The sequence below is a fragment of the Heptranchias perlo genome, chromosome 5 (assembly GCF_035084215.1).
Source record: "Heptranchias perlo isolate sHepPer1 chromosome 5, sHepPer1.hap1, whole genome shotgun sequence".
Lineage (NCBI taxonomy): Eukaryota > Metazoa > Chordata > Chondrichthyes > Hexanchiformes > Hexanchidae > Heptranchias > Heptranchias perlo.
Window position 1 is genome coordinate 100,902,396 of NC_090329.1, and position 24,380 is coordinate 100,926,775.

At 41.9% G+C, this 24,380-nt stretch overlaps 1 protein-coding gene across 2 annotated transcripts in view; it reads right to left on the minus strand.

The window, feature by feature from the left end:
* Positions 1-24,380, minus strand: part of bckdhb (branched chain keto acid dehydrogenase E1 subunit beta) — a 410,026-nt gene that overhangs the window by 243,057 nt on the left and 142,589 nt on the right. For both annotated transcript variants that reach the window (XM_067984924.1, XM_067984923.1), the window contains 2 exons: positions 23,007-23,104; positions 9,838-9,948 (listed from right to left, as the gene is read on the minus strand). In XM_067984924.1, the coding sequence (XP_067841025.1) occupies positions 9,838-9,948; positions 23,007-23,104 (209 nt within the window). The remainder of the gene's footprint in view (positions 1-9,837; positions 9,949-23,006; positions 23,105-24,380) is intronic.

Below are 24,380 nucleotides of genomic sequence, written 5' to 3' on the forward strand. Positions count from 1 at the left end.
AACCCTAATTTCATTTTTCGATGGATATATTCATGTTTGTACAAGACAGTTGGCTAGTTTGAAAGCTGCTCATATGGCACTGATTTTCTCCTTCAATACATGCCTGCACTGTTTTGTAAGACACCACCAACCTAAAGATTATACTCTTCATCTCACTGTTCACAATTCATTCCTGTAGTCCATGTCCCACAGTAATATTCCACACTCCATTAGAAAAACAGAGCCAGCTATCCAACAAGGTGAAACTTCAGGCACTGAAAGTTATGTCCTTTAGCTGCACATCATTATGGCCCCTGGTGGTACTCCACCTGGTGCTCCAGCAGCTTTTTAGTAAATGGCACTTAATAGCAAAGGACACCTAATCATTGGCATCATTGAAAGTTGCATTTATATGGCACCGTTCATGGTCCTCGATGTCCCAAAGCATTTCATAGCCTATGAAGTACATTTTCAAGCACAATTATTGTTATGTGGGCAAACACAGCAGCCAATTTGCAAACAACAAGGTCCCAAGAGTGGCCAGTTAGTCTGATTTGGTAGGTTTGGCTGAGGGATAAATGTTGGCCAGGACACAGTACAACCCATGCTTTCTTTCTCAAGTATGGTGAAACCCGTACAAACAGACTCCTGCAAAAAACGGACACTTACTGACAGTTCCCCTGGCTGGGGGGTCCAGAACAAGAGGTCACAGTCTCAGGATACGGGGTAGAACATTTAGGACTGAGATGAGGAGAAATTTCTTCATTCAGAGGAGTTCTCTACCACAGAAGGCTGAGGAGGCCAAGACACTGAATATATTTAAGAAGGAGATAGATAGATGTCTAGACACAGAAGACATCAAGAGGTATGGGGAGAGAGTGGGAATATGGTATTGAGATAGAGGATCAGCCATGATCATATTGAAAAGCGGAGCAGGCTCGAAGGGCCGAATGGCCTACTCCTGCTCCTATTTTCTATGTTTCTGTGTTCCAAATAACTTACATTGTAATAGATACAAGCTGCACCTTGACACCATGGACACTCGCAAATTACGAACAACAGACAACCTCCAATGCACCACGTCCATTTGCAACTTAAAACATGGGACACGCAGGTAAATGCGCGGCGGCAACGGGTGAAAGAAACGGCTTTTGTGGAATGGGGATCTCTTTACCCAGCATCCATAGTAGCAGAAAAATAGGTCTATCTCTGGGACTGAATGCTTGCAGGGCTCTATCCCAGGGATAGAGCCTGGGTAAAGAACTCCCCATTCCACAAAAACCAGGAACTACATCGGGCATAGGGTTCCCAACCCTCCGAGAATGACTGGTACTCTCCTGAAATGGGGCATGGGTCTCCAGGACGCTGCTTCTAGCAGCCCGGGAGATCATTGGATTTTTTTTTAAAATGGAGATTATTTACATGGCAATCATTGCATTAAATTTCTCACCACAATGCTGGAGAGTCAGGAATCGCAGGGGTCGACATTTAGGAGAGGGGGCTCTGAAATCAGAGAGGGAAGAGATTGGGACTGAGAAATGAGGGCTCAGGGAAAGATGGAGACTGGGGAACGGGGTCTTGGGGAGACAGAGAAGGGGACACGGGAAAGAGAAAGAGACTAGAAGTCAGGAGATTGGGGGGATAATGGGGTGAGGGTGGGCACCATCATTGGTTGCAGAGTCAGGAGCAGCAGCAACAACTTGGAGTGGAAGCAGCACTGAGAGGGGAGCAGCCAGTAAAGTGGAAGAACCAAGGGGCAAAGGAAGAGGAAGGTTCTTAAACTGAGGGCTATTGGACAGTGGGATTCTTCATCACATGTCGCTATTGAGATAGAGACTAATAATTAAGATGAAAGGGAAGGCGACAAATATCTGAAAAAGAGGAATATAAACTGATCTGCGGGTTACAGGGGGCTGAAGGCCTCCTCTCGTGCTGTAATTTCTCGGTTTCCCCTCTTTGCCTGCTCACAGGTGGCCTCCTGGCTCTTCGAACTTCTCACACAACAGCTGCTGGCGTGAAACCACGAGCAAAGATACTCAAGTACAGGGGGCCCAACCTTTATAAAGGTAAATGCAATCACATTTGTAATAGTCATGTGATCAGTGTCGCATGATCCAGCATCACATGGTCAGATGTCATGTGGGCAGAAGATCATGTGATCAAACCTCCAGGATTACTTCCAACCAGAGTTGGCAACCCTAACCGGGCAGTCCTTCAAACTTCAGTCCGTTGAGTAGCGTTCCATCCAATCTTAGGTGGAGGAATCCATTTTTTTCCACTCCTGTCAAATATTATCAGGTATTTCTAATTTAAAACGGTATTAAGTGCAGAGCAGAGGAGCATGGGTGCAGAGTGTGAAAGTGTCCACGCAGGAGGAAAGCGAGCAACTGGGACGACGCGCGAACCGAGGACTAAAAACCCAACCGAAAACGTTCAAGCAGCTGGGGTGGGGCAGAAAGTAAACCTGCGATTGGAGGATCACATCTCACTCCACCAGTATGTCAGGTACCGATGAGCTGCTAACAGCCCCCTACTCACCCCCCAGCACTTCAAACATTGGCAGCTGCAGCACAGAGGGAGGGGGTCCCGGACAGGCGTCTGCAGGATATTAATCCCCCTAATTTGGCGGGGATCTCCCAGGCACTCCGGCCCTACAGCAGCCACCTCGCCCTGTACAGGCTACCAATGTAGCAGATCCCAGGATCAGGACATCCCTCCCTCAAAGGAAAAAGATCCCAGGATGGCAATGAACTAGGAAACCCAACAAACAGAAAATGAACTGAAATCACATCCTGCTGGCAAGGCTCCAGAATTAGGCACAATCCCACGAGGGCAAAAAAAAAGGAATGATGCAGGAGATACAGCCAATCCCGGGATATTTGGCTCATCCGGTTTACTGTACATACGATGACCATTTTGAAACTAAGGACACCTGATGCAAGTCCCTTAGGTGTCCCTAATTTACAGGTTTCAATGTAGTGCCCTGAGATCTTTTACATCCACTTGAGGGGACAGACCAACAGATCTCTCCTGTTCTTCTTCAAATAGTGCCGAGCGATCTTTTACATCCACCTGAGGGAACAGACCAACAGAACTTTCCTGCTCTTCTTCAAATTGTGCCATGGGATCTTTTAAATCCACCTGAACAGGCATACAAATTTATCAAAGAATATTAAAAATCAGAAATAATCTACCTGTAAGGCTTTAAACTATAGAACTGCTGATCCGAGTTGAACTACTTTGGAGAATGTTTCCCATATCCAATGCCTTATAAATGAAGCCGCATCAGGACCCAAAATGTTGTAAATCCTCAAATAGTTCTACAGAGCAGCTGGTGATTTCCAGTATTCATGATTGTACTAATTGGCAGAGCAGTAATATGATAATTACAATGTTCAGCCCCCACCACTCAGCATGGCAGCCACTCCCCTAGACCTATTTGCCACACAACTTTAACAGGATTTTCCAGCACTAAAGTTTTGTTTTCTCCAGAATTCTGCCTTCCAAAACAACAGGGTATTATTCATTTTTCTCATTTGTGTATGGCACCAGTGAAAGTTGCAAGGCAATGGGAATTACTATCTTATAAGAAGCAGTCCAGTGTACACTATGTGGTAAACATCAGCATCAGTAAAGCGACTGGATTCAGGAGATCAAGTAAAGATACGTTAGAAGAACTATACGACAAAGATCAGATACAAGAAACCGAAAGGTGATTGCATGAGCGTACTTGTGGAGAAAGAGAAAAAATAAACCAGAAGAATGAGAAAAGCAAAAGGACACAAGAGGGGTAGCAGGAAAACTCCAAGCAAAACAGAAGGAGACAATAACAGAAAGAATTTTTTTTTTGGATGTGTTATCAAAAACAATGAAATTGTTTGTGGAGTAATAAACTTTCTGAATTAATCCAGGATAAAAATAAACTTATCTAAAATAATTAAGTGGGACACATGTGTGGTCCGTCAAGACAAGTGGTGCTAAAATTATGAGAAACCACATCTATACTGAAAGTGTACATAACATGCAAATAAACTACATTGCTCATAATGAGAGACACTAAACAACCACAAACTGTAAATTTACAAAGAGAATGATAGATAACTAGCACCGATTATACAGCAGTAATTTGATCAAATTTAGCCCTGAGCCACATAAGTAAAACGCCTGTGGTTTAGAACAGTCTTTTGAATGCCAAGATTAAATTACTACTCTGATTATGCAAAACTGTTAACGCTTGCCGCACTAAAGACAAATGATCTCATCTTGGTAGTACTGGGCTGCCAATACTGCAGACGATATAATTTATCTTGCAGTAAAAAAGTCTGATGTTTGAAATTTTGAAGTGCATCAATATTTATCAGGTTGGGTCTGTGGGTTTGATTCTTAACTGCCGTTTGAAATGGTCCAGCAAGCTACAATCCCACTACAAAAAGACATAAGAATGAAACCCACTACAAAAAGACATAAGAATGAAACCGGACGGACCACCTGGCATTGGACCATTAGGCACCGGACACGACAAAGGCAAACCAAGCCCACTCGACCCTGCAAAGTCCTCCTTACTAACATCTGTGGACTTGTGCCAAAATTAGGAGAGCTGTCCCACAGACTAGTCAACCAACAGCCTGACATGGCCATACTCACAAAATCATAACTTTCAGCCAACATCCCAGACTCCTCCATCACCATCCCTGGGTATGTCCTGTCCCACCAGCAGGACAGACCCACCAGGGGTGGCGGCACAGTGTTATACAGTCAGGAGGGAGTGGCCCTGGGAGTCCTCAACATTGAGTCTGGACCACATGAAGTCTCATGGCATCAGGTCAAACATGGGAAAGGAAACCTCCCGCTGATTATCACCGACCACTCTCCCTCAGCTGATGAATCAGTACTTCTCCATATTGAGCACCGCTTGGAGGAAGCACTGAGAGTTGCAGGGCACAGAACGTACTCTGGGTGGGAGACTTCAATGTCCATCAACAAGAGAGGCTCAGTAGCACCACTACTGACCTAGCTGGCCAAGTCCTGAAGGACATCCCTGCCAGACTGGGCCTGCAGCAGGTGGTGAGGGTACCAACACGAAGGAAAAACCTACTTGACCTCATCCTCACCAATCTGCCTGTCGCAGGTGCATCTGTCCATGACAGTATTGGTAGGAGTGACCACAGTACAGTCCTTGTGGGAGCGAAGTCCCATCTTCACAGTGAGGACACTGTCCATCGTGTTGTGTGGCACTACCACCGTGCTAAATGGGATAGATTCAGAACAGATCCAGCAGCTCAAAACTGGGAATCCATGATGCGCTGTGGGCCATCAGCAGCAGCAGAATTGTATTCCACCAGAATCTGTAACCTCATGGCCCAGCATATCCCTTTCTCTACCATTATCAAGCCAGGGGATCAAGCAAACCAAAATAAAGACCACTGGTAGATTAGGAACATAGGAAACATAGGAAAGGAGTAGGCCATTCAGCCCCTCGTGCCTGCTCCGCCATTTGATAAGATCATGGCTGATCTGTGATCTAACTCCATGTACCCGCCTTTGGCCCATATCCCTTAATACCTTTGGTTGCCAAAATGCTATCTATCTCACATTTAAGTTTAGCAATTGAGCTAGTATCAATTGCCGTTTGCGGAAGAGAGTTCCAAACTTCTACCACCCTTTGTGTGTAGAAATGTTTTCTAATCTCACTCCTGAAAGGTCTGGCTCTAATTTTTAGAACGTGTCCCCTGCTCCTAGAATCCCCAACCAGTGGAAATAGTTTCTCTCTATCCACCCTATTTGTTCCCCTTAATATCTTATAAACTTCGATCAGATCACCCCTTAACCTTCGAAACTCAAGAGAATACAACTCCAATTGGTGTAATCTCTCCTCGTAACTTAACCCTTGAAGTCCGGGTATCTTTCTAGTAAACCTACACTGCACTCCCTCCAAGGCCAATATGTCCTTCCGAAGGTGCGGTGCCCAGAACTGCTCACAGTACTCCAGGTGCGGTCTAACCAGGGTTTTGTATAGTTGCAGCATAACTTCTGCCCCCTTGTACTTCAGTCCTCTAGATATAAAGGCCAGCATTCCATTAGCCTTATCGATTATTTTCTGCACCTGTTCATGACGCTTCAATGATCTATGTACCTGAACCCCTCGCTTTGTAATTTTATGTTTTCATCTATACTGCTTACAATGCCACCAATCTTTGTGTCATCGGCAAACTTAGACATGAGACTTTCTATGCCTTCATCTAAGTCGTTAATAAATATTGTGAATAATTGAGGCCCCAAGACAGATCCCTGCGGGACTCCACTATTCACATCCTGCCAATGTGAGCACCTAACCATTATCCCTACTCTCTGTCGCCTTTCGCTCAGCCAACTTCCTAACCGTACTTTTCCTCAATTCCCAGATTACGTTCCAATGCACAGTACAATCTACAGTTGGAACAATGACCTTGCTATTCCAACATAACTGTGGCTAGAGACTGATAGAACTCAAGGGAAATGGTGAAAACAGCCGTAGGCAGGACTGCTCATGCAGTGGGCAGATGTGGTAGTCACAGGAAGGTCTTCCATATCAGATTGACATGAATATCTCTTGCAGCCAACAAAGGGGGCCTGCTCAACTTCTTCAGGGTGCTGCTCCTCTATCTGACACGCTTCTCTTTGGGTGCCTCCCTCCTTTGAGGACTCCACGATGAGGACTCTTTATAAGGCAATGTTATACATGGCTGTAAAGGGAAACTTTGATCTCCCAGAATCCACCCAAAGATTTGCCTTTCTGGGGTGCAGAGTATGGCCAGAGTAGATGGCCTTAAAATGAAGGCATCAAGGGAGCTGGCAAGAAACAAAATTAAGTCCTGCTGGTCAGAAACGAGCTGAACGTTGTCAGAGTGGAATCGTTTCCTACTGAAGTACATGATGAGATTGATCAAGAGAACACATATGGACATGTGGGTGCAATCTATGACACCTTTGCTTTTAGTGAATCCGGCCATTCTTTTCAAAAAAAGGTCAATGTCTTGTCATACTGCCACCAGTTGTCTATAAGGAAATAGATGAGCTGGTCTAATTTTTTTAAAAAACAAAGCATCAGTGACGTCCTTTATGCATTGTATAATGTTACTGATGTCCCCACTAGCCACCTAGAATGACCAGGTAATATAAAAGTTCAGGACAATTGTGCCACTCACATCCACTAGCAGTGCAGTGTCAATGGCGGAGGTGGCTTTAGGTTGGTTGCAGCATGTGGCATAATTCATTGCTGGTTTTCGTTGTGAAGCACAGTCTCTGCACGCAGCGTTCCTAGTTCTGTATAGGCATAATTCCTGTGGTGCCTGACCAACCTGGCCTCCCTACGTTGTTTCTCCTCTTCATCCAAACAAAAAGATGCAGGGGTATTCTCAATGGGAAACCCACTGTGACCTCCTTAGAATTGGGAGGAGGGAGTGAAAAAATGGAAGCCCCACAGCACAAACGGTAGATAGTGAAGCAGTTGTCAGCAGCATTAAAAAAAAATTAAATTCAGTAATAGCTAAGAAACAAGGTTTTTATGAATCATTTTATCAAAGCTGCCTGGACCCTGGAAATCCACTTTTGCCTTTACAAAGCACTGAATGTTTGTCTTATACAAATGTGAGATGAGTGGCAATGACCAAAAAATGGGGTGTATGACAGCACCACATCGTCACTGCTTCATTTAAAATATACTTGCCAATTTTAAAGTGGGCACTTCTGTTGCCAGCGTGAAACAACTGCAGAAAATTGGACATACAAAAAAATGGATGGGGATCCGCAGTAACAGAAAATCCAGGCTGGATTGTCACAGTACAAGATCCTTTTAAGTAAAATTAAATGCAGCATTTGCAACAAGTTCTTCAAGCAGACAGAGTCCTCTGCGTCTTTATCCTCCGCCATGTGACTTGGCATAGCCCCAGATCTAACAACTATCCTCGATAGCGGGAAACTACTTATTGGAGGATGCCCGCATTGTCTCGTGTCATTTCTGACCGTGGAAAATATCAGTTAGGCCGCAGTGTATATGCTAACGTACTATCTGGACTTAATTTCAACTAAAATAATTCAAAGCAACAAAAAATATAGGGAAAATACTAAACAGCACAATACGATACAATGAGTGAAGTAGAACTATTTCACAAGGTACTGATATGCCCTTTTCAGAATGCATCCTCAATACAATCTCCAGAAGTGAATGTGAGCACCAGCATGATCCAGAGGCCAAAATGTCTTTGAACAACAGTGAATCAATGCAAGACTGGCAAGATGAAATACACAGGCTGACTGAAAATTGCACAGGTTTTGTAAAATTTCGCATCAAACTACTGTTAAAAAAAAACTTTCAAAAGTATTAATAACAACAGGAGTAGGCCTTATGGCCCCTCAAGCCTGCTCTGCCATTCAATAAGATCATGGCTGATCTTCTACCTCAACTCCACTTTCCCACCCGATCCCCATATCCCTTGATTCCCTTAGTGTCCAAAAATCTATCGATCTCAGTCTTGAATACACTCAACGACTGAGCGTCCACAGCCCTCTGGGGTAGAGAATTCCAAATATTCACATCCTTCTGAGTGAAGAAATGTTTCCTCATATCGGTCCTAAATGGCCAGCCCCTTATCTTGAGACAATGCCCCTAGTTCTAGACTCTCCAGCCAGGGGAAACAGCCTCTCAGCATCCACCCTGTCAAGCCCTCTTAAGAATTTTATACATTTCAATGAGATCACCTCTCATTCTTCTAAACTCCAGAGAATATAGACCCATTCTACTCAATCTCTCCTCATAGGACAAGCCTCTCATCCCAGGAACCAATCTAGTGAACCTTCGTTGCACCCCCTCTAAGGCAAGTATATCCTTCCTTAGGTAAGGAGACCAAAACTGTACACAGTGCTCCAGGTGTGGTCTCACCAGAGCCCTATATAATTGCAAGACATCCTTGCGCTTATACTTCAATCACCCTTGCAATAAAGGATAACATACCATTTGCCTTCCTAATTGCTTGCTGTACCTGCATGTTAACTTTGTGTGATTCGTGTACAAGGACACCCAAATCCCTCTGAAGACCAACATTTCTTAGTCTCTCACCTTTTAAAAAATATTCTGCTTTTCTATTCTTCCTACCAAAGAGGATAATTTACATTTTTCCACATTATACTCCATCTGCCACCTTCTCGCCCACTCACTTAACCTGTCTACATCCTGGTGCAGCCTCTTTGCTCCTCACAGCTTACTTTCCCACCTAACTTTGTATTCCAATACTGATAAATTTTAAAGAAAACCTACACAGGATGAAACGGAGGACTTTTCACACATGCTAATCATAGCTGTATCTGTCAACTTGAGTAAAGAACCAGGGAGATGTACAGATGAAGAGATGCAAAATGGACAAAATACGTATTTATAGACACAAACTGACAAATGACAAATTATGATCATCAACATCCTTTTGTTTCTTCCTGCATTTCTGATGTTGAAACAAACATACCACTTTAGCCAATAAGTCCTAATATCCGAGCAATGCGGTTAGAAAAATTGCTGGGTTATGAAAAAAAGGTTGCAGAGTGCGCCTTACTCACAAGAAGGCTTTGTGGATGCCACAGTGGGCAGAGAAGATTATAGAAAATTGTAAGAATTTGATTGCTTCTGTACTTTATTAAGATTACGAGCAGATAAAACAAATTGAGACACACATTAGCGTAATTCACAATTAAAATAACAGCAAGCCTGGGAAGCAGCACAATCTAGGATCTGAAGTAACAATCATCTTCACAAGTTTGCAAAGCTTTTCTTTTTAACAAGATATTGTGCAATAACCAACGACCTTATAAAGATAGCTTACTAAGGCATACCTTGCATACGGTCTCGACATCCCAAGGCAGAATAGTTTTCAAATCAATTACTTCACACGAGACTCCCAACTTCTCCTGAGCCATGCTGGCCACCTCTCTCATAACATGAACCTATAAATGAAGAGGAGTCAGTTTAGAACCTCTGTAAAAAAGTTTATTTTCAGTCGCAGTTTTGAGCACTTATGTAAGTCACGAAGGCCACAAAGGAGAATCAAGTACTACATGCATATTTTTCTTTTCCCTGTCTTTCTCCTCTTTGATTATTTTTCTCCCTTTCCCTATATTTCGATTCTCTCTTCAAAGCCCACCAACTGTGGGATTTACAATGGTTTTCTCTTGGTATCTCTGGCTGGAGATAGGTACTTACCAGCACCTGCAACAGTAGAAAAATAACTCTGCAAAAACTTCGAATATTGCTTTTGATGCTAGAATTGCCACCTCCATAGAAATCACTTGTCTTCTCTCATTCTTGTGAGAAGTGTTGTCCTTGAAATGAGAGTGAAATCCTCAGGTAGGGAGCGGCAGGAAATCTCAATCTCCTGCATGAGACTCTGTCAAATGCAGACGAGTTGGCAGGTCTGCTGTTGACTGAATTTATCAAGTAAAGCCATTTTGTGAATTACATTTTTCAAGTACAGATACTTTTGCAAAGATGTGCAATCCTACTTAAGAGATATGAGATTTTAAAACCTAAACTGAAGCATAAATTACCCCACTCAATTTAAACCTACGTAATCTGCAACAGCTTGTTCTGTATCACAGTGTAAGTATGAAGTGCTTCTCTGGTTTCCCCCAGCAACATAAACCTTAGAAGAGCACTCCAACTGCACCAATGTGATACTTCCACTTCCCATACAACAGCAACATTCTGCTAGTTTTAAGGATTTTACTATTCTGATCGAGACTCAAAACTTAGTATCATTTTGTGTTGAAATAGAGGCAGTTTTGTGCTCTGAGCTCCTGCCTACCAAGAAATCGACTGATGATGTCCAAATTCATTATACTTTTGACCTTTACATATAGCACTGAAAGAAAGGAGATTTCATTCCCAGTCAGGCTGGATTTAAACCCTTACATAGAAAACAGAGCGTTCCATCCCACTGAGTCACAAAGGCCCTTATTATTTTTGTTTAATTAAAGAAAATTGCATTCATTATCAGTCTTAGTTATAGAACATGGCACATGCAGGCAATTGCATTTCAGTATCCTTTGCCATATTGTTCAACCCCAATTCAGCTTTCTCCCCCACATCAAAACTCGATTTTCTTTACCTCTGCCACCATCTCTCCTTCTCTGCTGCCAAAACCCTAACCCACATTTTAGCACCTCAGTCAGAATTCACTAATGCCATCCTCGCCAGTATCCCTACTTCTACCTTGTATTCTGGTCATAAACAGCGTCAGGCAGAATGCCACAGCCTGTGACCTCATCTGAACTAACACATGCATCCCCATCACTCCTGTCATCATCAAGCTCCACTGACAACACGTCCCACAGAATCAATTTTAAGATTTTTGCCCCACCTTCAAATCCATCCACTGCCTTGTACCCCTTCCCCCTATTTCCGTAATCTCCTCCAGTTGTGTCCTTGTGCGCACCCGGGTCATCGAACACTGCTGTACTTCTTATTCCTCACACCACTTCATTCTGCCATTCGTAGATGCTCCTTTAGTCACCTTACCCCATCCACTTAAACTCTTCCCCTTAGCATCGCTGCCTTGCCAGCTCCCTCCCTGCCTTAAGATCCATCTTTAGAGCCTCCTTGTGACTATGCTTTTGTCCTTTCATCACAACTCCTGCCCTCTACTCAGTGTCCATTTGCTATCCACTGCCCTATAAAGCACTCTGTGATGTCTCTTTGTATATAATCAGTACCATAGAAATGCCAGTTATTGTTGTTCTAGTAATGATGCCTTATGCAGTGTCACTGAGAAAAAATGTTTCCTTTAGTTTATTCAGAAAATACTAAGAAATTAATTTTTTTTTATTCGTTCATGGGATGTGGGTATCGCTGGCGAGGCTGGCATTTATTGCCCATCCCTAATTGCCCTTGAGAAGGTGGTGGTGAGCCGCCTTCTTGAACCGCTGCAGTCCGTGTGGTGACGGTTCTCCCACAGTGCTGTTAGGAAGGGAGTTCCAGGATTTTGACCCAGCGACAATGAAGGAACGGCGATATATTTCCAAGTCGGGATGGTGTGTGACTTGGAGGGGAACGTGCAGGTGGTGTTGTTCCCATGTACCTGCTGCTCTTGTCCTTCTAGGTGGTAGAGGTCGCAGGTTTGGGAGGTGCTGTCGAAGAAGCCTTGGCGAGTTGCTGCAGTGCATCCTGTGGATGGTACCCACACTGCAGCCACTGTGCGCCGGTGATGAAGGGAGTGAATGTTTAGGGTGGTGGATGGGGCGCCAATCAAGCAGGCTGCTTTGTCCTGGATGGTGTCGAGCTTCTTGAGTGTTGTTGGAGCTACACTCATCCAGGCAAGTGGAGAGTATTCTGTCACACTCCTGACTTGTGCCTTGTAGATGGTGGAAAAGCTTTGGGGAGTCAGGAGATGAGTCACTCGCCACAGAATACCCAGCCTCTGACCTGCTCTTGCAGCCACAGTATTTATATGGCTGGTCCAGTTAAGCTTCTGGTCAATGGTGACCCCCAGGATGTTGACGGTGGAGGATTCGGCGATGGTAATGCCATTGAATGTCAAGGGGAGGTGGTTAGGCACTCTCTTGTTGGAGGATGGTCATTGCCTGGCACTTGTCTGGCGTGAATGTTACTTGCCACTTATCAGCCCAAGCCTGGATGTTGTCCAGGTCTTGCTGCATGCGGAAACGGACTGCTTCATTATCTGAGGGATTGCGAATGGAACTGAATACTGTGCAATCATCAGCGAACATTCCCATTTCTGACCTTATGATGGAGGAAAGGTCATTGATGAAGCAGCTGAAGATAGTTGGGCCTAGGACACTGCCCTGAGGAACTCCTGCAGCAATGTCCTGGGGCTGAGATGATTGGCCTCCAACAACCACTACCATCTTCCTTTGTGCTAGGTATGACTCCAGCCATTGGAGCATTTTCCTCCGATTCCCGTTGACTTCAATTTTACTAGGGCTCCTTGATGCCACACTCGGTCAAATGCTGCCTTGATGTCAAGGGCAGTCACTCTCACCTCACCTCTGGAATTCAGCTCTTTTGTCCATGTTTGGACCAAGGCTGTAATGAGGTCTGAAGCCGAGTGGTCCTGGAGGAACCCAAACTGAGCACTGATAAGCAGGTTATTGGTGAGTAAGTGCCGCTTGATAGCACTGTCATCGACACCTTCCATCACTTTACTGATGATTGAGAGTAGACTGATGGGGCGGTAATTGGCCGGATTGGATTTGTCCTGCTTTTTGTGGACAGGACAAACCTGGGCAATTTTCCACATTGTCGGGTAGATGCCAGTGTTGTAGCTGTACTGGAACAGCTTGGCTAGAGGCGCAGCTAGTTCTGGAGCACAAGTCTTCAGCACTACAGCCGGGATGTTGTCGGGGCCCATAGCCTTTGCTGTATCCAGTGCACTAAGCCGTTTCTTGATATCACATGGAGTGAATCGAATTGGCTGAAGACTGGCTTCTATGATGGTGGGGATATCGGGAGGAGGCCGAGATGGATCATCCACTCGGCACTTCTGGCTGAAGATGGTTGCAAATGCTTCTGCCGTGTCTTTTGCACTCACGTGCTGGACTCCGCCATCATTGAGGATGGGGATGTTTGCAGAGCCTCCTCTTCCTGTTCGTTGTTTAATTGTCCACCACCATTTACGACTGGATGTGGCAGGACTGCAGAGCTTTGGAATGTGTCACAATCCTCTACAATTCATTTAATCCTACTTCAAAGCACTTGATAATACATAAAATTATTTTTGCAGTCATATTGTAAGTGCAAATTACATTCAGTACTTAAAATATTAATGGATAACATGTACATGGCTTTTCAAATTGAAACATTTTCCAACAGGCCACACTTTCAGTGTACACATGAGGTTAATGGATTACCAGTAATCAGAGATCAGCCTTTAAATTTGCATGTAATGCTGGTCTTGAAATCATACAATCCCACAATAATTAAAAGCAAATATCAAGAAGCATACTCGAAGAAACATGAAAGTGTTAGCAATTACTGTAACGTAGCTGATGGGCTAAGCACATTTAATGACTATGGTATCCTTAAATTCAGATAGACTAGTCAAATATCAGCCACCATAATGACACTTTTCTACTGTTACTCATCCATATACAAGGCCTAATGCATTTTCCAATCCCATTCTGGATGTCTCAGCTCTCATTCCCCAATTGAAGGCAGTTTGTGGATCAAACATTACAAGAAATATCAACTGGAAGAATTAACTGAGTAAAATTGATTTCCTACTCTCTTTAATAGTAAGCACATTGTCTGCCAAATGTATAGGAATTCCAGTATTTTACAGGGAAAATGAGGAAAGCAGTGACAGAAAAAGGGAGAGAGAGAGACTCACAACTTTAAATTATCATGCACCACTGCAAATGGTTCTGAAGGAATCTATCAGACTCTAGGCCAAACTTTCCTAAAACACTTGTCAACAGGTAACAAGGAGACTCCAGTGTCACAATACTCAGCTAGACCAAGGGAGTAGACAGCACTTCCAGATTTCTTACAAAGCTGTTCTGCTTGCATCTTAACCACTACTCACTTACACAATAGCCTCCAACATGGAAGCTGTGACTGCCCTAATCACTCAGTTCCAAACAGGACTTCAAGTTATCTCACATCTCTGCTCTAGTTGACACAAATAGGCCATTAGAAGTTGTCAGAATTGTTCCAAGAAGTCTGCCCATTGATGTACCAGTCCAAACCACAGGGCTTGATTTCTAATCAATAAGTCACTTTACTCCACAGAAAGGTGAAAACGTACAGGACAACAGATGTGATCATAGTCACGTAGTTCACACAGCAAACGTATCTCCGCATAATAACGAACAATTAACACACTGTGCTAGCCTACTTTGGTAGGATGCCCTGCTTTACTTAAATGGACTAAATCCTTTACATTCTGTCCTACAACCTAGGGCAAAGCCTCCTCTCCCTGCAAGGTCCTATCTTTTCAATCTTCTCGCAACACTTCGCTGCCTGAATGCCTTTTTGCTGTCTGTGTTCAATTTTTAAACAAAGTGAATATTAATACCACAATGTCAGCCAATGAGCTGGAGGCAAGACAGGACTTACACAAGACTTACTACAGCAAACAAAATCTATTTACTCAGCAAACAGGGTCTATTTAAACAGCACACTACAGCAAACAGTCAATTTACTCAGCAAACAGTCTATTTAAATAGAGTCTCTATGAACTACAGCAAACAACTTATGACCGAAACTACAGCAAAGTCTCCCAATTGAAACAGGATTATTTCTCCAGCAAAATGTAGTGAGTGCTGGATACTTATATAATACAAATTGATTATTTCTCCAGCAAAATGCAGTGAGTGGAGGATAGTTACATAATACAAATTAAGTGCATAAAACTTACAGCAATACGGTCTCCAGGTGTGATTGACGGGGGAATTACCCAAACATCTCCATTTTGGTCGGGACCTGTGTTGTCACTATATGCAGCCATTTTTAAAACCCTCTTACTGTGTCAAAAAGCCTGTCCTTCTCACAGTTCAACAGAGATGAAAGGGTTTTCCAACACAATGGTGAAAGGTGTCTTACCCAACCAAATCTCTTATTGTTTAGTATCTGGGAGAGGCAACATGTCATTTTAACTACCTTTTGTCTAGGTTTTTTCAAAAAAAACTCATGAGAATGCACATTGCTTTTAAAAACCCCACCATTTGAAGTAACTCTTTTTCCTAATACATTGTGGAAAAATAATAAAAAATCCAGAAACAATAGTCACTAATGGCATCCTTTGCACCTAAAATTATGGCACGTTAACCCTCCTTGACCTCTCTGCAGCATTCGCATGGACAATTCCTGCTTCTCCTCCACCCTCTCTACTCTGTGGCACGCCTCTGGGACCACTTATATTTGGTTCCACTCCTGCTGTGCCCAAGAGCCAGCACTTCTTCAGCAATGGCTTCTCCTCTCGCTCCTGTACAGTCATCTCCAGAGTACCCCAAGGTTCCATGCTTAGTTCCACTTCTTCCTTGTTTACATGTTGCCCCTTGGAAACATTTTCCAAGCAGAGCCTGTTTTTGTCAGTACACTGATACCCAGTTTCCCCTTCCTACTCTATGCCCACCTTTAAAAAGCACCTCAAAATCTATCTTTTTGATTGTGCATTTGCTCATCGTTCCTAATTCTCTTGCTACCTACCACTTGTGTGGAATGCCTTGGCACTTTTTTAATGTTAAAGGAACCATACAAATATAACCTGTTGTATTTTCTTTAATTCCAAAAAAGGTTCAGTAGAAAATGTGAAGAACACGTCCATAGGTGGAGAAACAAACAGATCTGGAAAAGTAGTTAAGTATTTGGAACAGTGGTATGCAATGGCTAAGTATTCCCTGATATACTATACTGACCTGTAAGTTTGAACTTGATGAATCTCAGAGTAGCTCAACAGAAACTGCAATCTTCAGAACATAAATTATAAAGACATGAGGGTATAAGATATGGGGGACAACCCATATCTACATGCATAATATTAAGGAATTTGATTTATAATATATTTATTTTAAACTATTAAAGAAATTGTGTTTTTACCTTTGCAGATCAGCAAAGAAACCTTTCATTTCTATTCTTTCCTTAAAATATCATAAAAGTTCTGAAGAGTCAAGGGCCCAGAATTTGCTGTCAAAATAACAGTGAGGCTAATGGCGCTCGCCGTTATTTATGTGCAAATGGTACAGCAATTTCAGGTGATGGGTAGATGCGCGGTTATACACGGATATCCAAAAGTTGCTATCCAAGATAGCCACTCTGCTGTTAACTTTGCGGAGATGGTACCTCACTGTCTGCCTCCCCATTGAAATGCATTGAATGGTGTCAAGTTGCTTTACTTGCACAGTAGATACGAGCTAAGCTCGCCACAGAAAGTCAAGTCTTGTCACTTTGTGTCTGAGTACCCTTTTAATGGCGTGATAAGTGTTAATTACTGCCAATTAACCTCTCTGGCACTGAAAATTAACCATTACAAGTGTGGAGTCTCATTCCTTTAGGTATTAATTGTTGGAGATTTTAAAAATATAAAATTTTAAATTAAAATTTTTAAAAAACTTTTCCTTTGTCTCTATTTATTCTCTATCTCTTGATCCAATCTTTCTTTCCCTCTTTATTTTTCTTTCTGTACCTGATTTGACATTGAATTCACCCACTCTAATTTACACTTCCTTCTCAGTCCTTGCATTGTTAATTTCACAATCCTTCAATCTGATTGGTTAAGGAGATACACAGTTGCTTGCCCTGTTCACTCAGGTCCCAGATGCCCTGTTTCTCTTGCAGCGACATCATCAGCTCGCACTTTCAGCAATTTGCCACACCCAAACAATTTAAAAACCTAAACATACAAGGGCAAGTCTAACTAACGGCAGATGCCATTACATGCGCTGCTACAGCAAATTATGGCCCAAGTATTCTTTAGTAATACCAAATAGGATGAACATTAATCAAATATTAAACATTTTAGTGAAATGCTGTAACTGTTGCAATTAAAATATAAAAGTAATATGTTAATTTCAAAACCTAGATCTAAATGGTTAAATAGGTAGGTCAGTGCAAGCATAAAGAAAAAAAATTAAGTTTTAAAATGTTTAAGCAAGCCGGTTAGGATGAAGAATGGAAAATATATAAATGATTCCAAAATGGTGACCCGGGACAAAAAATGAACACTGGAAATGAAAATATTATTTGTTAAGTTTGTAGCAGGAAACATATTGAAGTGAGGCACACTTAAGGGTTGAAGATGAGAGTCGGGGATCAACAGCATATAGTTGAGCTTTTAAACTTTTCCACAACAGTTTTTTTGTTCAGAAAACAATGCTAGAATTTAACTGAGGCAGTAGAGAATGCTAGTTCACAAAGAAAACAGAAGTCTTTACTAAAATGTTCTACAGAAAAATTAGACTATTTGACTATTCATAAAACACCAGTCCCACACACAAAGCATTTAAGAAAAATAGGGGGTTCCATTGCATAATATTTTTTTGCAATTCAGAAAAATGGATATGTGATTCCAATCTTTAAAAATAGTCAAAGGCATAATCCTGGAATTCTGTTTATTAGAGTCTAATATAAAGCAAAAATAATGTCAATATGATCTAACAAGAGCACATCAATTATTTGAAGCCAATGTGGATTTAGGAAGTTAGGTTGTGCCCAACTAATCTGGTTGAGCTTTTTGATGTTGTGGCAATTAATGGATGACAGTAATATGGTAGGTGTTTAAATATCTGGACTTTCAGAAAATGTTTGATAAGGTTCTTCACTAGAGTCTTCTGAATAAAGCAAACAGCTCATAGGACCAAACCACATTATAAATTCATTAAATGGCAACACAAAAATAAATAGAAATTAATCTTCAACAGCAATATTTCTAATTGGGTAAAAGTAATTAGCAATAGATCAATATTTGGCCCTAAAACCAATGCTGTTCATATTTATGAATGACTTTCCCAAGAGTATTGTAAATAGATTATATAAATTTGTAAGTTACATCAAGTTGTGTGAGAAAGCTGGATATTCTAATTTGGATATAGTTCAAAGACGTCTAGGTAAATTAAAGGAAAATTATATTTAATACTGAGAACTGCAGTGTTCTGCATATCAATGCTAGAAAAAAAAACAATCAAGGGAAAAAGAATAGCTTTTTAAACATGCTAAATCAGGAAAAAGATCTGGGTGTGATAGTTGAATAATTTGAAAATAGTATGACATTGTATGACGGTAATTGGCATGGTGAAGAGAGTTTTAGTTATCAACGAAGGCACAGATCCAAGTCTTTGCAAAGGATACTGGCAGGTTATAAAATAATAGCGAGATGACACGTATATACCATAAACAGTTATGGTCACCTTACATAAAAAAGAGGCATTAAAAAGGATGGCACAAAACAGCAACAAAGATGATTCATAGTCTTATATCGCTGAGCAATTGAGAGGCTAACAGAAATTCCATCCGTCAAGAACATTCCACATAACTGCCTCACGGATCTTGAAACATTTGCCTGAGGAAGGAGAAAATCTCCGAAAGCTTGTGAATTTAAAATAAAATTGCTGGACTATAACTTGGTGTTGTAAAATTGTTTACAATTCACGGATATTGTCAATAGAATCCAGAAAAAGCGATAGCCAGGAAGTAGCCGTGAAATGGACTTTAACTGTTTTTATTGTCCAGATGGTAGCAGTGAAGAATATTGTCAAAGGATGTCTCTATTTTAACAGTTGTCTACATTCAACAACCACACCATCAACTGAAAGCATTACAGCTCCAGGGAACTTCAATGTCCAGAGTGAGAGTCCACAGACTGCTTTGCCAGTGGCTTTCAAAGTCACCAAAGCCCTTAACTTCCTGGCCACTGACTCCTTCCAGTCCGCTACAGGGGACATCTCACACATTACCCAGTATGCAGTTTACAGCTGCATTAAGCAGTTTACCAATGCTCTGCTCGCCAGGGCTAACTAATACATTACCTTTCCCGGGTAGACCACCGAGCTTGTCAATGGAAAAGTGTCATTGGAGGCTGATGGTGTGGTCAACTGTGAGAATGGTTACAGAGAAGAGAACATTGCGATAACTTGTATTGACTTACAGTATTTGGTCATTGTCATATTCACATCAGCTGGAAACTTTCAGCGGTCAATAAAGGGTGCTGAATGCTGAAACATTGTAACATTTAATGGTACAGTGAGTGAGCAGGAGAGTGGGATTCGACTCTCCACAGACTTGGTAGGCAAAATTGCCTGTTTCTGCAACTGTAATATTTTATAATCGACCTTCATTATTAGGGGTGCATGGATGCAGGTTCAAACCCCAACTTTTCTCAATCTGAGCTGTATCTAGAAGGGGAACAAAGGCACCAAGCTGTACTATAACTTGGACTATAACTTGGTGTTGTAAAATTGTTTACAATTGTTAACCCCAGTCCATCACCGGCATCTCCACATCATGTCTTCCAGAAGAGGGAAGAAAAATCAGACAGGAGTGTCTAGCCTGGGCAGTAACTCATGTTTCCAGTGACCACACATCTTAGAATCTGGTTACCTGCTCTTCTGTTTGGTGGCAGATGCACAAATGCAGGCTGACTAAAAAAACATGGATAATTAGCTTAATGTGCAAAAAAAATAAAATCATACACAAATCCAGTTCCATCATTGCTAATGAACACCCTTTCATTGTGCACACATTTCATGTTTCCTGGTGCAGTGTTCATTACCTAATGATCATATTAAGCTAATCTGTTTAGTTAATCAAGGTCCCTTTGTTTACCTTCAATTTCTCTCATATTTGTCACCTATTTGACAGAAAACAGAGAGTAGGAATAAACGGACCATTTTCGGGTTGGCAGGTTGTAACTAGTGGGGTGCAGCAAGGATCAGTGCTTGGGCCTCAGCTGTTTACAATATATATCAATGACATAGATGAGAGGACCGAGTGTAAGGTATCCAAGTTTGCTGATGATACAAAGCTAGGTGGGAAAGTAAGCTGTGAGGAGGACACAAAGAGTCTGTAAAGGGATATCGAAAGGTTAAGTGAGTGGGCAAGAAGGTGGCAGATGGAGTATAATGTGGGAAAATGTGAAATTATCCTCTTTGGGAGGAAGGATAGAAAAGCAGAATATTTTTTAAAAGCTGAGCAACTAAGAAATGTTGGTAGAGAGATTTGGGTGTCCTTGTACACGAATCACACAAAGTTAACATGCAGGTACAGCAAGTAATTAGGAAGGCAAATGGTATGTTAGCCTTTATTGCAAGGGGGTTGGAGTATAAGAGTAAGGAGGTCTTGCTATAATTATACAGGGCTCTGGTGAGACCGTGTCCGGTTTGGTCTCCTTACCTAAGGAAGGATATATTTGCCTTAGAGGGGGTGCAACGAAGGTTCACTAGATTGGTTCCTGGGATGAGAGGCTTGTCCTGTGAGGAGAGATTGAGTAAAATGGGCCTATACTCTCTGGAGTTTAGAAGAATAAGAGGTGATCTCATTGAAACGTATAAAATTCTTAGAGGGCTTGACAGGATACATGCTGAGAGGCTGTTTCTCCAGGTTGGACAGTCTAGAACTAGGGGTCATAGTCTCAAGATAGGGGGTCAGCCATTTAGGACCGAGATGAAGAAAAATTTCTTCACTCAGAGGGTTGTGAATCTTTGGAATTCTCTACCCCAGAGGGCTGTGGATGCTCAGTTGTTGAGTATATTCAAGACTGAGATCAATAGATTTTTGGACACTAAGGGAATCAAGGGACATGGGGATAGGGCAGGAAAGTGGAGTTGAGGTAGAAGATCAACCATGATCTTATTGAATGGTGGAGCAGGCTCGAGGGGCCAAATGGCCTACTCCTGCTCCTATTTCTTATGTTCCCTGACCAGAGAATTCCTACAGGGTTATACTCGTTGGATTTGGCAATATAGCTCAGTATTTTGTTTGCTTTACTGATTACTGCTCTGCAATAAATTGATACGGTAATTGCAGAGTCTACTATCACTCCAGATCTCTCAGCCTCTCCCCTAGCTAGTTCCATATCATTCATTGTGCAAGTCCTCTATTGTCCTTCGAGTCTGTAGTACCTTACACATTCATTTGCAACTAGTAAATTGTTCATGGTGTTATCCACAGTCGGTTGATGAATGTATTTTAGATACAAGATGGAGAAGCTCTCTCCACAGACCAACCTAGTGTAAAGAGCCTGTATGCTACATCGTGACAGTTAACACAACAAAATTAAATGGGAAATGTTGACAAAGCAATTTACAATGGTAAACACAGACAGAAAAGTGTGACCATAAAAAGTGACAACAGGAAGTAAGGTTTGTGGACAGGAACTGCATGACCTCTGCAAGGTTTTTAATAATATACAAGAAAGTTCCTCGCACTTACAACTTTTAACTAGATTCTTCTGTAGTTTCTTGGCTGCTTTATCAGGCTCGACTTTCCTCCACTAGAGATCCCTGCACCGATCCCTTGGGCACTCCATACAGTGCATCTCGACTGTCTAAGCCTTCTCCTAATTGGTACCTGCTGCTTTCTCTCTTTCAGCCAATTCCTTATCCATATACAAGTTCTATCTCAGATATCCACTGCTCAATGCTTGTGTAGCAACCTTTCATATAGGACTTCATCAAAGGCTTTCTGAAGGTCCAGGTACACTAAATTTCCAACATTCATTTAGAATGTCACTTCCTCAAAAATGTCAACGAAGTTGGTCAGATATTGAGTACTAATCACAGATAGAGAAATAATAAGCTTTAATAACTGTACCAGATTTATTCAATTACATATATAATCATTTTTAAAATACACAGTGAACAACCCATACTGTGACACACACTGGAATGTTTATTTAACTTGGAAACATGATTTTACACAGCTTAGTACTTATTAATTCTCTCTTCCTGGTAATATAAATGTCACATTACTTAACACAGCATGTATTAATCTCTATTTGCTGCTTTTCAAATCAACTGAATCTTAAAGGATATGATTTTATATCAAACACAATAGGCCTGGGATGAGAGGATTGTCCTATGAGGAAAGGTTGAGTAGAATGGGCCTACACTCTCTGGAGTTTAGAAGAATGAGAGGTGATCTCATTAAAACATATAAGATTATGAGGGGGCTTGACAGGGTACATGCTGAGAGGTTGTTTCCCCTGGCTTGAGAGTCTAGAACTAGGGGGCATAGTCGCAGAATAAGGAGTCGGCCATTTAAGACTGAGATGAGGAGGAATTTCTTCGCTCGGAGGGTTGTGAATCTATGGAATTCTCTACCCCATTGGATGCTGAGTCATCGAGTATATTCAAGGCTGCGTTAGATAGATTTTTCAACTCTAGGGGAATCAAGGGATATGGGGATTGGGCAGGAAAGTGGAGTTGAGGTCGAAGATCAGACATGATCTGATTGAATGGCGGAGCAGGCTCGAGGAGCCATATGGCCTACTCCTACTCCTATTTCTTATGTTTTTACCAGCGACTAGCTTCAAAAAATAAAATAAACAAATACTGACCTGAGTTCCCCAGGCAACAAGTGTAACATCATTTCCCTCCTCCAGGACCTCAGCTTGAGAAAGAGGGATTTGATAAGCTTCCACAGGAACTTGCTCCACTGAGTAAATGAAAGTAAATAAAAGAACAAAACAGATTAGTTTGTATACTATGCACCGATGTGATTAGCACTTTACAATGAACTTAAGTTTTATGGAAGCATTCATCATCTAAGATAATAAATTTATTCTACTACATTGCAAATTAAGTTGTCACATACCCATTTACAGAAATATTATTTAAAGAATATGTATGTTCTGTAAGAATTAGATTAATAAACCAAATCACTCAGTAAATTTACACAATGACTAACAAAATTTTACTTGAGGATTTGTTAGCAAAAAAAATTTGATCAGTGGGGCACACATTTTATTGCAATTCAATATGTTCAATTTTGCTATTCAATATTCAGTTTTCAAAAGGTATTCGATCAGGTGCCACATAAAAGGTTGTTACGCAAAATAAGGGCTCATGAGGTTGAGGGTAATATATTAGCATGGATAGAGGATTGGTTAACGGACAGAAAACAGAGAGTAGGGATAAACGGGTCATTTTCAGGTTGGCAGGCTGTAACTAGTGGGGTACTGCATGGATTGGTGCTTGGGTCTCAGCTATCTACAATCTATATTAATGACTTAGATGAAGGGACCAAGTGTAATGTATCCAAGTTTGCTGACGATATAAAGTTAGGTGGGAAAGTAAGCTGTAAGGAGGAGACAAAGGGCCCGATATTAGGAGGGAGGGGGGTTGACAGCGGGGGGTCGACTGGGCGCGTGGGAAACACGCCCAGTGAAATCGGGGTGCTCTGCACGCGATCGCAGCCTAATTGAAGGTATGAATGTAAGGAGTCGCACAACACCAGGTTATAGTCCAACAGTTTTATTTGAAATCACAAGCTTTTGGAGCTTTGCTCCTTCGTCAGGTGAGTGAAGAGTTGCATAAAGGCACAGCATATATAGTCAGAGAACAATGCCTGGTGATTACAGATAATCTTTCTAACTGCTCTTTATCGCACCTCGGCAGAGAGATAATCACAGCAATCAAAGGAGTGAATGGTGTTCAGACAGGTTAGTCAGGGAAACATTACATCCAAGAATACTGAGGTGGGGTCACAAGGGGTCAAATCAGAAAGACAGAGAGAGAGAGAGAGAGAGAGAGAGACCAGAAAGACAGAGAGAGAGAGAGACAGAGAGAGAGACCAGAAAGACAGAGAGAGAGAGAGAATGACCAGTTGTATTAAAAGCAGATAACTATTTTTCGCTGGAAATCGCAGCAGGTCCGGCTGCATCTGCGTATGGAGAACAAGCCAATTCCGACTTGAGTCTGGATGATTCTAC